Source organism: Girardinichthys multiradiatus, chromosome 22 (genome assembly GCF_021462225.1).
Source record: "Girardinichthys multiradiatus isolate DD_20200921_A chromosome 22, DD_fGirMul_XY1, whole genome shotgun sequence".
Taxonomy (NCBI): domain Eukaryota; kingdom Metazoa; phylum Chordata; class Actinopteri; order Cyprinodontiformes; family Goodeidae; genus Girardinichthys; species Girardinichthys multiradiatus.
Window position 1 is genome coordinate 34,473,135 of NC_061814.1, and position 15,916 is coordinate 34,489,050.

Here is a 15,916-nt window from a genome sequence, read left to right on the forward strand (position 1 = left end):
CAACGTTGTTTTTAAGTTAAAAAAATACTTCGATATCCATGTTGTTAATGAAGTGTTTTGGGTTAGTCTAGGTTCCTCCATCATGAACATTATACCAATGCAGACTGGCAGCTGGAAATTGACAGACTGGCCTGCTTCTTTCCACCTCTGTGTTACCATTTCCTTATGTGTCATTTATTTCTTATGGTAGAAATCACTGCACTCTGCAGTGGGATTGTGGACTCCTAAGTAAACTGAAGATGCAGAATGATATTACAGGTTTGCAGAAATTGAAGAGAAGCTGTACCAGCTGTTGTGCCACTATTACCAAAGTGACAGGAAGATCAAACCAGCAGACAGTAAGGGTCTTAATTGGATCTGCTCTCAATAACAAGAGGTGCATGGATAGCCTCAGCCTTAGACACTGGGATTGAGAACATAAAGAAGTGTTTCTTACTGTATGTGGTTAGTTACAAGTTTTTAAACCTCTCCATCCTATTTGGACCAAGTTCCCCTAAATTTGGGTCTAATTTTCACAGTATTCAAGGGCTCTTTTGGTTAATTATAAAATCTATATCCATTCAAAAAGCAAAATAACCCATCAGGCTCTGTCTGCATCTCTGTTATAGCCAATCCTTTTGGTTTTCAATTCAATGTCGACACTCAGGGTTAATTTAAGTTTGTAAGCAGGTTAAACATTCCCTCTACTGGTGACTGCCTCTTTATCGTTTCATTGATGGTTCATGAATAAACTAACTGGGCAATCTACTTGCATGGATGTACAGTTTAGATGGGCTCATAAATAGTGAATTAAATAGGGTTAAAGTGGGGATAACTTGATGATCTGTCCCAGTAATCTGTTGAAAATTGATGGCTTCATTGGGTTATGGCTGTCTTAAGTTATTACTGTTAACTGTTAGGGCCCATGTGTGTCACATGTCCCCTGAAATTGGTTTGTTGGTGTGCTTTTTTTATTTACATACTAATGTTCATTGGTCTGAAACATCAGAGTCTTCCCTAACTTCTCTGCACAGTCTTTGGAAAAAGAAGTTCAGGAGGTAAAATGCACCTTACACAGCATGCTCACGCAGCTCAAGATTGATGAACAGGAGGAAGAGGAAGCGAGGGTGTTGGATGAGCTGATAAAAGATGAAGCTCAAGTGAAAGTAGAGGCACATGAAGAAGAAGAAGAGGAGGAAGAAGACGACCAGTACTTCAGTGACAGCTGGGACATTTGAGATAGACGCCTGTAGTGTTTTGGGAGCACACACAGGCGGCTTGATGGGAGCGTAACCTCCGTGCAGAAGCAGATGTGACCTCAAATCAGTTTACTGTACAGCTCCACTCAGTGGTTCACTACCAGCTTCTGTGGTATTATATACTTCTGAAAGTATAAACTATACAGTGCCTTGCCAAGGGTTCATATGCCTTGAACCTTTTCCACACTTTGTCATGTTACAACCATAAACCCGCATGTATTTTACTGGGGTTTTATTTGTTAAACCAACGCACACAAGTCCGTTATTGTAAGGACAGGAAAATGATACAATCTTTTCAAAGATCATAACAGAAATAAATCTAAACAGTGGCCCCCTAATTTAATACTTTGTAAGGCTACCTTTTGCCTTAGTTATAGCTTTTGTCTTTTGGAGTATTTCTCTGCCAGCTTTGCACATCTGGATACTTTTTAACTTACTGTTCTTTGCTGATAGCTCGGTCAGATTTTATGGAGAGCAGTTCTGAACATAAATGTTTAAGTTTTGCCACATATTCTCAGTGAGATTTTAGTTAAACAAGTGTCTTGTGTCTACAAGTCTTTTGCAGCCACAAACACATGTTCTTCGAGAATAGTTGTGCATGTAGCTCCATTAATTCGCATCAACCCTCCCTCTGCTATAGAAAAGCATCCTCACATCATAATGCTGCCACCACCTTGATTTAAAATGGGAATAGTGGGTTTAGAATGATGAGCAGTGTATGCCACCACACATAGCATTTGCAAATGGGCCAAAGCATTCAATTTTGACTTCATCTGAACAGAACAACTTCCACATGCTTACTTTGTCCCCTACATGGTTTGTGGAAAACAACACATCCTATGGCTTTCTTTCAACAATGGTTTTCTTCTAGCCACTATTCCATAAAGGTTGTTTTATTTTTTGGAGTACATGACTAATAGTTGCATCAACAGATTTTCCTTCCTGGTCCCTGCAGCTCCCCCAGAGTTACTATTAGCCTCTTGGGCTAATTCTCCGATTAGTGCTGATATGTATCCAGTTGTGACATATCCTTTCTATTTTTTGATGATAGCTTTAAGAGTGCACTTCGAAATATAAAAAGCTTTGGTTATTTTATAACTAGACCCTGCTTTAGTATTAGGGGTGGTTTAGGGATAGACCCCAGCCATAAACCTCTCTAGACCTTTGTCCCTGCCTATTTTGTGTTGGTTTATCACATCAGATACTGACAAGTAGTTTGTGGTTCTACTGTGAAATTATGTAAAAATGTCCAAGAGGTATTAATACTTTCACCAAACAATGTTAACTGAAAAACCTAAAGGTTTTGAAGGATACAATGTGTATGTAAGACACTTCCTATTTTATTTTAAATGGTAACATAAACCACCATGGTTTGTTTTTAACACAAGTCTCAAAGTGTCGTCATTCTTTATTCTGCAAACCAGCAGAGTTGGAGCAGTTGAATGTTTAACCTCCGGTCAACATCATAAACTCAATGCTGCAACGGACAATCTGAACATTAACTATTAACTTGTTTTTTGCACATTAACAGAAATGTGTCTTATTTTAACATCAGCAAACTACTTTTTTGTGTTATCTTAATGAAAGGACTGTACTTGCACATAATCGTGTTCACCGAAGAACAAATTTTTGTGGTGCTACAAAATGTGAGCTAACATGAACACTTTATTTTCTTTGTGTTGAAAAATGCAATATTTAGGTTGTTGTTTTTTCTTTTTTTAAATGCAGCATGTATTGAGAGACATGCCCTTAATAAAAACAAGGCTTATAAGTTTATCTGATGAATATTGTCCTTTTTTAATTACCACCCTCTGACTAAGTATTATTTTACTATGAAATGCACTTTCTTAATCTCCAGAGCAGTTTGAAGTCTCTGTACGAGCCTTCATTTTTATTCCTAACAGCATCTCACTAATTACATCATGTTGCGTTCAGCCTAATGTTGTGTCCTGCTGTTTTCTTCTTGGATTAAAACGTAGCCCCCACTGGTGATGTTCCCTTTGCAGAAAGAGTGGTCGTGCTACCAGACAGTGAGGACAGCAGTGACATGTAGGAGATATCAGTACGTTAATAACGGTCCTCCACTAAAGTCTAAAGGGGATACATGGGTCTCTATTGTTATCTTACCTCAGCAGTGGCTGTGTGGCTAATTGGTAAGCAGCCATGCAGAGAATGTGGTTGGGGGGGGGGGGTGGAAGCTGAAATGGTGCTGTTTGATCTCCATCTGATTCTGCCCCATGTTGTCTGGGAGCAGGGGTTGGTGTGTTCAGTCTCATCTACCATCCTGTGCCCTGGGCTGTAAATACAGCTGAGTGCTCAGGTTTTTTTTTTTCCTGCAACAGAATAACACAACGGGCCGTTCTCACATTACTGCCAGGTTGCAAAGCACTTGCCTGGCCAGAAGTCTCCACATCTATCAGCTTCAGGCAGTGTGTTAAGATCCCTGGAACACAACGCCTTCGTGCCAGACACCCCGCCTCATAACACAATCTGTGCCTGCATCATACTGTGCTCCACGTGGCAACTCTGCTCATAAAATGACCACAAAGAAAAACGCAGATGGTTTTCACCAGGCAGATATGGCTGGGTGAGGTGTTTCTTAATGTAAAATGGAGCACCACGCAGGGTCAGGTACTTTATCTCTGCAGCCTGGTTACAGTAGGATGTTGAGCGGTGTTTCATGAAGTGGAACACTTCCCTCCAAATGCTGTCCGATTTGGCCTTTTCTGTTTTTAATTCTATCACATTTTAAATGCTGTAATGTTACTAAATAAAAAAGCTTTTGTTTTCTAGGATTCATTTAGACAGAAGAGGTCTGTCTGCAATCAAAGGGAGGAAGAAAATCAGCAAAACAGGAAAGGTAAACGAATGTGTCTGAGTTGATTTTGTGTTTCAAAGTTGTTTGGGACCATAGACAGAATTGAATTTGGGGTCCCACTTCCAGTTAAGCTTATTGTTTACCAACCATCACAGCACTCTGTTTCTTTTATATTGTCCATGCTTCATTGTTTTTCATTCTGCGCTCACAAAAGCTTGTTTTAAAGTTATCTTTAAAGCACAGTTGAGGTTCTTTGAAATGGAGTTCTGTTGAGAGGTCTTCAACAGTTAATATCTTACCTGCAGTAGATTTTTCTATAAAGTAATATAAAATAATTGTTCATTGGGAGCTTTGGCACTTCTGAAAAGAACAGGTTTATAGAGGATCTTCTGGGCCCATGTCTTGAAATGTTGGCCTGTTACCAGAAACTGCCAGTGTGGATTGTTTAACCCATGTAACACCAAACATCAAATTTTGATATGCACATACAGGGGTTGGACAATGAAACTGAAACACCTGGTTTTAGACCACAATAATTTAATAGTATGGTGTAGGGCCTCCTTTTGCGGCCAATACAGCATCAATTCGTCTTGAGAATGACATATACAAGTCCTGCACAGTGGTCAGAGGGATTTTAAGCCATTCTTCTTGCAGGATAGTGGCCAGGTCACTACGTGATGCTGGTGGAGGAAAACGTTTCCTGACTCGCTCCTCCTAAACACCCCAAAGTGGCTCAATAATATTTAGATCTGGTGACTGTGCAGGCCATGGGAGATGTTCAACTTCACTTTCATGTTCATCAAACCAATCTTTCACCAGTCTTGCTGTGTGTATTGGTGCATTGTCATCCTGATACACGGCGCCGCCTTCAGGATACAATGTTTGAACCATTGGATGCACATGGTCCTCAAGAATGGTTCGGTAGTCCTTGGCAGTGACGTGCCCAGCTAACACAAGTATTGGGCCAAGGGAATGCCAGGATATGGCAGCCCAAACCATCACTGATCCACCCCCATGCTTCACTCTGGGCATGCAACAGTCTGGGTTGTACGCTTCTTTGGGGCTTCTCCACACCGTAACTCTCCCGGATGTAGGGAAAACAGTAAAGGTGGACTTATCAGAGAACAATACATGTTTCACATTGTCCACAGCCCAAGATTTGCGCTCCTTGCACCATTGAAACCAACGTTTGGCATTGGCATGAGTGACCAAAGGTTTGGCTACAGCAGCCCGGCCGTGTATATTGACCCTGTGGAGCTCCCGACGGACAGTTCTGGTGGAAACAGGAGAGTTGAGGTGCACATTTAATTCTGCTGTGATTTGGGCAGCCGTGGTTTTATGTTTTTTGGATACAACCCGGGTTAGCACCCGAACATCCCTTTCAGACAGCTTCCTCTTGCGTCCACAGTTAATCCTGTTGGATGTGGTTCGTCCTTCTTGGTGCTATGCTGACATTACCCTGGATACCGTGGCTCTTGATACATCACAAAGACTCGCGGTCTTGGTCACAGATGCGCCAGCAAGATGTGCACCAACAATTTGTCCTCTTTTGAACTCTGGCATGTCACCCATAATGTTGTGTGCATTTCAATATTTTGAGCAAAACTGTGCTCTTACCCAACTAATTGAACTTTCACACTCTGCTCTTACTGGTGCAATGTGCAATCACTGAAGACTGGCTACCAGGCTGGTCCAATTTAGCCATGAAACCTCCCACACTAAAATGACAGGTGTTTCAGTTTCATTGTCCGACTCCTGTATCTAACACTGAATGACACCCGATCCGATTTGGCATATGATTCAACAAAAAATCCGGTTGTATGATATTCGTAACATTTAGAACTTGTTGAAGTGAATTTTCCACGCCTGTGCCTCCGACTGTTTGACCAAGGTAGATCAGTGGTCTATTTTGGTTAGACCTACGCTGCAATTTGATTGGAATATCATTAGGTAGACAGGAAGTGAGACACAGTGACCAAGTAAAACACATCCGCTTTATGGAAAAAATACAAACTAAAATGGTCGAATCACAATGTAAACATTACGCAATTCCTGATTGCGTTGGTTCGCAAATAGTTCCACCAGGTTAATTTCCAAGATAGACGATGAGCAATTGATTGTCAAAATAGGGAACAGGACTAATTTATGACATGACACACCCTTTCAAAGACAACAGGATTTCCTCTGGATTTCCAGTACATACTCTTCTGTGAATACTCGATCTCGCAAGTCCAGTGGTCCGTTGACAGACCCTGTAGTCAGAGCTTTTATGTTTTGAAGAAATCAGATTGCAGCATGTCGAGTCAGTCGCAAGCGGTGTATTTTCGGGGTGAGAGTTCTACATCTTAACAAAGTTAGCACTTTCCTTGTAGACCTGCTGTATTGAGTCTTGTATTTGGCTTCCCATGAAGCTACAAATGCTTCTGTAAGTAAGCCACCTTCTCTAATATTTTGGAGAAAAAAGGCAATTACGAAACTAAGAAATTGGCCACAGTTGTTGAAAAACCTTGGAGATCTGGGGAAAAGACACAAGTTCAAACTGAACTGAGAAGACAATTTATTGAAAACAATTTAAATAGGCTGTTTATCAGCTAATCAAAAGTTTAAAACCATAGCTAAAAAAAACAAAAATCCCCTCAAAATTGAAATCAAAAAGTCAGAAAAGGACTCATTTATGGGTAGCTCATCAGTAGTGAAGTTATTTTGGGTCTACCAGTAAACAGTTTTGTTCCATAACCCCTGGGAATTATGAAGAAATTCTAAATTTCTCAATAGGTTGTCTACATTATTTTTTTTTTGTCTGTTTTCCTTTAGCATTGTGAAGCTCTAGTTAAAATGCTTAAGATACAACAATGCAAAATGCAAATTCTTGCAATGTTTTAACTGTTCTTAAAATTTTGATCAGGATTTTATATTATCGATGCATAATAATTAGCTAAAAGTGCTTGGATGGGCAGTTTCATTTTGAGCCTCAAATAGTGTCTATATAGTCAATACATAGATTCATACTGAAATACTTATATTCAGATGCAGTATATTAGCAAGTGTTAAAACTAACTCTAGTTTGTTATAATGTAACCCACCTATGGGGTAAATTGTAATATTTCACAGCTGCCTCTTTCAGCTGAAACGGGTGTTATATTTTTTATTCTCTTATTTTGTAGAAAAAGCAAAACGTGTTGGCTGAGTGACGCACCTCTTGTCCATCAGAATGGTTATTTTTAAAATTTGTCTCAGTTTGGAACTTCCAATAAACATTTCAATAAAAAAATTATAAAATTGCCTGATTTGTTATTATGTGTCCCATGGTGTAAAGGGTAAATAGAAAGGAGTGCAGAATAGAAAAGAACAGAGTTTATCAGGGGCGTATTTCTTGATGTCAGTGTTTGCTGACTTTTAGGAATTTTAGTTTGTTGCGGCAGATTTGGTTTTCCTGGAGACTAAAGATGGCATCTTATCAGAACAGGACCAAGAGCAAAGCAGATTTTTGCCACGTTAATAAAAGTCACATACCAAAAACTTCCTTATTACAACGTCATTTTATGAACCACCAAACTGCTGTTTTGTTTGCGTTGTGTCTTCAGTCTATCCAGGGAAATTTCAAATACTCTCTGTGAAACGGGTCAGCATGGGACCCTTACCAGCACCACATAATGCTTTTCCTTTATTTGTTTATTGTAACCCAAAGTGCATTGTACTGCTTAACAGATATAATAGAAATTGTATGCCCCATGCTGGACTGGAGACTCCCAGAATTTACAGCAGATTTTTCTCTGATGCTGCTTCAACCAACACTTCAGACAATTCTTATGACTTCAAGTTGGGCTTTTTTGTGTCTTCTTATCTTTCAGATTTCCAGATTTCCTATAATTTAAAACTCACACCTTTTTCTACTTTTATTGTGTGAGCAACTTCATGTCAGCTCTGGTCACTGATTGAAGATGATTTTCATTAAGGGGATTCTGTGCCAGGTGAACCTGTCTCTTTAGAGACAATGTATCACTGGCAAAGTGGGCTTTTATTTCATTCTTCTCTGTAGTTTCAGAACCTAATTTAAATGTATTCTCTATTTTGTCCCAGTGGCTGAATAAATTTACAAGATCAGTTAAAATAAGGGAAACTCCTGGGGACTTGAATATCCTAAATAATTTAAACACAATTCTTCTTAATTAAAACTGAATTTTCCTCTCAAACCAGTGAAAGACATAAGGAAATAATATAAATAAGACAGCTGGAAATTGCATTGCCCTTAGGCAAATTTTAAAAATTGCCTAGAGGAAATATCCACAGCAACAAGAATTGAACATCATGTACTATGACACGCTTATTAAGATTTTACTCTGGATTTTATAGACTGACCTAGAGATACCACGATCCAGGATTTTTGTGTTCAAATCCAATCATGATTTCTGCTGAGTCTGATGTTTTCTAGTCTAGAATGCTTTTTATTGCAACGTTTAGTGTTGTATAAACCACAAAGCCACTATGTCTTCTATTGTATTTATAATTACAAGATTAATAATTACATAATAAGCCTCAGAATAATCCTTTCATGCCAATGTTCACTGTCTTCTCAGCTATAGAGCCGCTAAATCTGAACTACAGTGTTGAGGGGACTGAGTTGGGCACAATGACCTCCAAAATGTAACAGTGCTTTAAAAAACTTTATGCTCTCAATTCTTAAATGACTCATCATTTGAAGCGTGTTTTTACAATTTTCTTCAACCATTTAATTGGCAATTGGTACTTTTTTAATGACAACAGACTTTTTTTATTATTTCCTTGATTTTAAATATTGCAACTTAATGTCAGAGTCTTCCAGCAGGCTGGTGTCATCTTCAGATTCATAGCTGAGAGATCAAACGATCTAAACAAAGCAATGTCCAGTAATCCAATTGGCCTTTCTGGTACCCTTTGTCACCCCCCTGTGACAGTTTAACATGATTTTTACTGCTCTAAATGTTTGCACAAACGATTTTTTTAACATTCATCTCATATTTTCTAAATTTGAACACTAAAATATCAACCTATGCTAATCAGCAGATTACTTAAACTACGTAATCTTAGATATCTAAAGAAAACATCCAATGATAAATTAGAAACATTGGTTTAAGTCAGATTATTGCTGCAATATTTTAAAAATTCACTTCACGTTATCTACCTAAATAGGAACCAGAGAAAAAGTTACTAAACGTTTCCTTTTCACTGAAAAAGTTGTGTTCGTTGATTTTTTTAAGCATCTTGTAAATAATAAAAGGTAAAAAAGTTGCATAATAATGATATATGTTAATGACAAAAAGTCAGTCAGTCTAGTTTACTGATGAACAAATGGCATTTTAAAGCCAGTTTATTGCATCAGTTAATCTTTACAGGATAATTAAACTGAGGCAGCTACGTTAAACATAATGATGGGTGCACAGTTATGAAAAGAATGGTGCTGACAGCCGTCTCAGCCTGAAACTCATTCACCTTTGTGCCCTCATTAAATTAAAAGGCCAGTGTACAACAGTGCTGGTTTAAGGTGTATTTAATTTTTATTTGCAGGGTAATGTCTCTGATGAACCGTTGATGTGTGATGTTTAATTCTTTTTTTTTATTCTATAAAAGAGAATCAAAATATCAAGGCATTCAAAAACTGCCTTCCTCCACCAATCCCAATGCCATTTGGGAAAATAAAATCTATAAAAAGCATTTAAACAATTTGAGAAACATTATTCAACCCCACCTTACATAATTTGTGACTTTACGGTAATCATAAAATCAGGCATTTAACACAGATTATAAGGGTCAAACTGAGGTCATGACCTGGATTTTATGTAGGGGGAGGTTAAAAACATCCTCATTATCCCCCCCTCCCCCGACCAGATGTGAGGTTGTATTTACAGACACATCAGCATTTTAACTTAATTCCTGCTGTCGGGATGATTATGTGTGAACACGTATGAACATGTGTACGATGACGGCAACATGTGACTTTTTCTCTGATTATTTGCAATTCCTTTTAGAAAGTGTTTAACACTTAAAAGGTGTGCATTCAAAAAAGGAAATTAAAAATTAAACAATCAGAATTTAGAGGATTTATGACATAAAACAACCAGAAAGATATAGCAGATTCTTGGGTCTCTTGGTTATTTGGCTAAATCTTCTGGTAGAAACCTTGGGACAACCTTTGACTCAGGCTTGAAAATCATGTAAATCTTTGGTTTGATCCAGGTTCTATCATTTGTAAAACATTGCCAATCTTAGCCTTATTGTTTCTCATCTGGAGATGGAAATCTGAATTCATGTTTTTGTTTTGTTGTTATGATTTGGGGTTGTTTGGTTTTTGGTTGCGGGTTTTTCCTCTTATATTTCTCACAGTTAAGGTTTTGAATCATGCTTCTGTTTATTATTTTCCTGGTCATGCTTTAGTTTTTGTCTTCTAGTTCATGTGTTGTCAAGTTAGGTTTTTGGATCTGGTTATGCTTTAGTTTCATGTTTTTCTAGTTATGTTTCTATTAGTTTATATCCTTGAATTTCTGTTTTGCTCCAGTCACGTTGTGTTCTGTCCTGTATGTTAAATAACTTTATTCGGTTCACCTGCACTAAGCAAATCAGTCTCCTCTTTTCACCTTGTTCTTGCTCCATATACAGGTCCTTCTCAACATATTAGCATATTGTGATAAAGTTCATTATTTTCCATAATGTCATGATGACAATTTAACATTCATATATTTTAGATTCATTGCACACTAACTGAAATATTTCAGGTCTTTTATTGTCTTAATACGGATTATTTTGGCATACAGCTCATGAAAACCCAAAATTCCTATCTCACAAAATTAGCATATTTCATCCGACCAATAAAAGAAAAGTGTTTTTAACTGACCATGGTATCACTGTGCTCAATTGGCCTGCCAACTCTCCTGACCTGAACCCCATAGAGAATCTGTTGGATATTGTGAAGAGAACGTTGAGAGACTCAAGACCCAACACTCTGGATGAGCTAAAGGCCGCTATCGAAGCATCCTGGGCCTCCATAAGACCTCAGCAGTGCCACAGGCTGATTGCCTCCATGCCACGCCGCATTGAAGCAGTCATTTCTGCAAAAGGATTCCCGACCAAGTATTGAGTGCATAACTGTACATGATTATTTGAAGGTTGACATTGTTTGTATTAAAAACACTTTTCTTTTATTGGTCGGATGAAATATGCTAATTTTGTGAGATAGGAATTTTGGGTTTTCATGAGCTGTATGCCAAAATAATCCGTATTAAGACAATAAAAGACCTGAAATATTTCAGTTAGTGTGCAATGAATCTAAAATATATGAATGTTAAATTGTCATCATGACATTATGGAAAATAATGAACTTTATCACAATATGCTAATATGTTGAGAAGGACCTGTATACACCTCTGTTCTGTTCATTCCTCACGGAAACATTTCGGATCATGTCACTTTGTTTTCTGCCAGTTCTTGTTGTTCATGCCAAGCCTTTCCATGCCTGTATTTGCTACCACCATCTGAAGTAAGTTTCATTTATTAAATCAGTTTGTTCACTTACCATCGTGCTGCCTGCTCGTCTGCATACCGGGGTCCTCCGTTACACCGCACCTGACATTCGTCTTGTTTAGATTATTGGAATGCGCTCTACACGTTCCACCAAAACCTCCCTAGACCGGTTGCTGTCTGTACAGAATGCTGCTGCTAGGCTCCTGACTAAATTGTGAAAATCTTCTCATGTGACTCCACTGCTAATTCAGATTCATTGGCTCCTAGTTCAATATCGAGTGCATTTCAAGGTCTTAATATTTATTTGGAGAGCATCAGCAAGTTTATATCTCTGATTTATTACATCCGTACACCTCTACTAGGTCTTTGAGGTCCTGTGATCAGGACCATAAAAAATTGAGTTTAAAGGAGACAGAGCATTTCCTTTTGTGGCTCCAAAACCCTGGAACTCCTTTGCTCTGACTCTGGAATCAGCAGACTCAGTGGTTTCCTAGACCAGCTAAAAACGTATATTTTTATATGTGCTTTTGTTTAATTTTATCTCATGTATTTCTTTTTTGTGGAAGCACTTTGTGGTTTTTACTTTGAAAGGTGCTATATAAATAAAGTTTTACTAACTTATGACATAAAACCAGAGCCAACAGTTGCTGAAGATCTCAGGTTTCTAGGGAACACTCTGGTGGCCTGAGGTGTCTAGATGGTACATGCAATTGACTTTGAAATGTATTAATGTAATAAAGTATGAAAATTTTCAGTGCTTTAACGACAAATGATGATATTTTAAAATCTGCTCTTTTCCAAATCTGGAGCTAGTGCAGTGGTTGAAGGACTAATTTGACATTTGTTGGTCAGGACTCTGGCAGCAGCATTTTCTGTGTCCTGTTTAACGGGAATCCCACAATTCCCACAATGTTTTTAAAATGGTAGAAGACTGATTTAGTTGTAAATACATCAGAATGGTCAAATCACCAGAATATTGCATGGCTAACATTACAAAGCAGATAACCATGTTGAATACACACAAAAAAAAGTTATCCTGCAACAATTTGGAATCACAATAAAGAATCTTTGCGTGATTTGACACGTCTGGGTGCAGTCAGCTTATTTAAGCAACAAACATGCTTTTATAAGGAAGTGGGGTGAAGTCACCACCAGGGACTGCTGAGAAGCTTTGGTTTTAGATGCATCCTTTCCACAAAGTCTTTTCTCTTTTTATTTACTTGTATTATCTGTAACAAGTATGTCTCGAGTATTCAACTGCAGAAACATGGAGCTCCAGCTTAAATAATAATAACGGCCTCTGAATGATGAATCAAGCATTAAACAATGCACTTTATATGGGATGTCAAAAATGATTTGCTGTCTTTCTGCGATCGAACACACAAAAATGTTTTCATCAAGCATGAAAAGTTGATGTCGATGCTATAAACGTGTTACTTAAAAGGTTTGTTTTTGCTTAGAAAGACAGTTCTAAAATATATCACAAACTGTGAGTATTTCCCAGTTTGAAGCCTAACAAGTGCTTATGTCAGTCTGCTCTAAAATGTTTTCCTCAGAGGCAATCCCTTCGAAAGCTTAAGCTTCTTCTCTCCCCAAATGCATCAGAGTAAGGAGATCAAAGTTAGGAGAAACAATGTGCGACACACCAGCAAGTTTGGGGAAAAGGAATAATAGTATCCCTTTTTTATTGTGAAGCATCACTGTTCAGCATCAAACAGTTATGTCGATAAAACAACAGGTTTGCTTAAGGTTCAAAGAAGATGTGTTTTTGCTGTCCTGTGTGTTGTATCAGAGATATGGGTTGTGGCCTGTTCTAAAAAACTCTGAGAACAGCCGACCGAGCAACACATGGATCATTATTTCAGTGTCCAGGCTGGAAAAACATATTGTTAGTAACCCCTTGAGGGAAAGTTCCTCCATTTAGATCCATGACGGAGGCACTTTCTACAAGAAGCCAGGTCTCCTGTTCACCTTGTGCATCCTAAGGGGGATGGTGCTGTCACTGAAAAGCTGAAATATCTTATGCCAGTTCTGCCATCCTGCCCATTTAGTCTGAAAAAAAGACAGGTACCACATCAGGGGGAGACAAGATCAATAGATGTGATGGATGGAGTTGGCTCGGAGCTGGAGGGGTGGGGGACAGAAGTAATAAAAGCTGTTGTGAAGGATGGCAAAGTTTCTGGTTATATGGTTCTCCTTTTTAAGTGGAGCTGCGAGCATAGCCTAATGAGACTTACAGGCTCGGCTCGGGGAGGGAGTTGGCATTGTTGCTACTTCCCAGCATCTGTCTGTTTGTGCTGATCAGGTCCCACCCACAGGGAAAAACAAACACAACATATGGCAAAGTAAGCTGGTTAAGTCCACCGCTGTTTGTCCAATTACCTTAAAATGTAAGACATCCAAAGAATTGAGAATTGAGCTGGTGTTGCTCCTGCCTGCAGAACCTTTATTTAACTTTCTGCGAATATTCCACATTATTTATTTTGATTTTACAAGAAACTGTTTTGATGGGCAGATATGTATTTTTTTGTCTTACAGTTTTACAGAATTTGTTATATGCTGGTGGTTCTGTTGGTTGGTGCTCTGTATTCTATTATAAAGGACACCAGAAAAGTCTTAATAAGAGCTATAATACAGCCACATGGCAAACCTCTCTGTATTCTCTGTTTTCCTCTGATTTGCATATTAGTTTGCAAAAAGTCAAATAGTGCTCATTTCAATTCAATTCAGTTTATTTATATAGCGCCAATTCACAACACATGTTGTCTCAAGGCACTTCACAAAAGTCAGGTACATACATTCCAATTAATCCTAACCATTGAACAGCACTGTCAGATTCAGTCATTTATTCAAATTGGATAAAACGTTTTTCTATCTAAGGAAACCCAGCAGATTGCATCAAGTCAGAGATTTGTAGCATTCACTCCTCCTGGATGAGCATGTAGAGACAGTGGACAGTCACTGGCGTAGACTTTGCAGCAATCCCTCATACTGAGCATGCATGTAGCGACAGCGGAGAGGAAAAACTCCCTTTTAACAGGAAGAAACCTCCAGCAGAACCAGGCTCAGTGTGAGCGGCCATCTGCCACGACCGACTGGGGGTTTGACAGAACAGAGCAGAGACACAAAAAGAACACAGAAGCACTGATCCAGGAGTACTTTCTATGGGAAGGAAAAGTAAATGTTAGTGTATGTAGCTCCTTTAGTCGTTTCATCTAGAAAGAAAGAACAGATAAACTTTGAGCCAATTTTCAAGGTTAGAGTCTGAAAGAGAGCACATATAATTAGTTACAGTAAAAGCTCAGTCAATTGCTATATCTAGGAGAAAGAAAGGGTTAAACACTAAAAGACAGGGCCATGTGGATCATCGGTAGAGGGTGAGCATTAAGTTGTTGCCAGCAGAAGCTTGGACGATTCCCCTCTCCAGAAAGGTGTCACAGGTAGACACAGAGTCAGGCCAGGTGTAGCTTCTAGGAAGAGAAAAGAGAGAGAACATAAAGTTTAAAACTGAAACAAAAGCAAATAATGCAAAATTGGAGAGTAGTGTGAGAATGTAGCGAACAGGGTGAAAGTGGTCATTATGTCCTCCAGCAGCCTAACCCTATAGCAGCATAACTACAGAGATAGTTTCAGTTTATTTATTTATATAGCACTTATTTACAACAATGTATTCTCAAGGCACCCCAGAAAGGGTTCGGAACGGCGCGGGGCCGCCGGGCCACCCCAGAACGGGCCACGTAGGGGCACTAAGTAAAATAATAAACTGATAAAGTTTGTCCATCTAGAGCCCACTGATGGCCATTGTTATACTAAAAACCACAAGGATTGGGATACCTCTCTCTGTCTGACTGATTATAACCATTGGAAAAGAGAAGGGGTCATACAGGTAGCAGAAATGGAGGGTGTGTTTGCACCTCAACCATAACTGAGCCGGTTTAGGCTAAACCTGACTCCCTCTTACTCCAACCAACAGGGAGGAAGGAAGGCGGAGGTAAAAAATAAGGAAGATAGGTCAGAATAACCTAAGCCACTCTAACTATAAACTTTATCAAAAAGGAAAGTTTTAAGCCTAGCCTTAAAAGTAGACAGGGTGTCTGCCTCACGGACCAAAACCGGGAGCTGGTTCCACAGGAGAGGAGCCTGAAACTAAAGGATCTGCCTCCCATTCTACTTCTAGAGACTCTAGGAACCAACAGTAAACCTGCAATCTGAGAACGAAGTGCTCTGTTAGGAACATATGGACCAATCAGATCTCTGATATATGACGGAGCAAGATCATTAAGGGCTTTATATGTGAGGAGGAGAATTTTAAATTCTACTCTGGATTTAACAGGGAGCCAATGAAGGGAAGCTAAAGTAGGAGAAA

At 38.9% G+C, this 15,916-nt stretch overlaps 1 protein-coding gene across 3 annotated transcripts in view; it reads left to right on the forward strand.

Annotated features, from left to right (window-relative positions):
* The window catches only part of disc1 (DISC1 scaffold protein), a 77,893-nt gene extending 74,879 nt beyond the window's left edge, over positions 1 to 3,014 (forward strand). For all 3 annotated transcript variants that reach the window (XM_047351753.1, XM_047351751.1, XM_047351750.1), the window contains exon 14: positions 1,012 to 3,014. In XM_047351753.1, the coding sequence (XP_047207709.1) occupies positions 1,012 to 1,217 (206 nt within the window). In that variant the 3' untranslated portion in view covers positions 1,218 to 3,014. The remainder of the gene's footprint in view (positions 1 to 1,011) is intronic.
* The last annotated feature ends 12,902 nt before the right edge of the window (positions 3,015 to 15,916 follow it).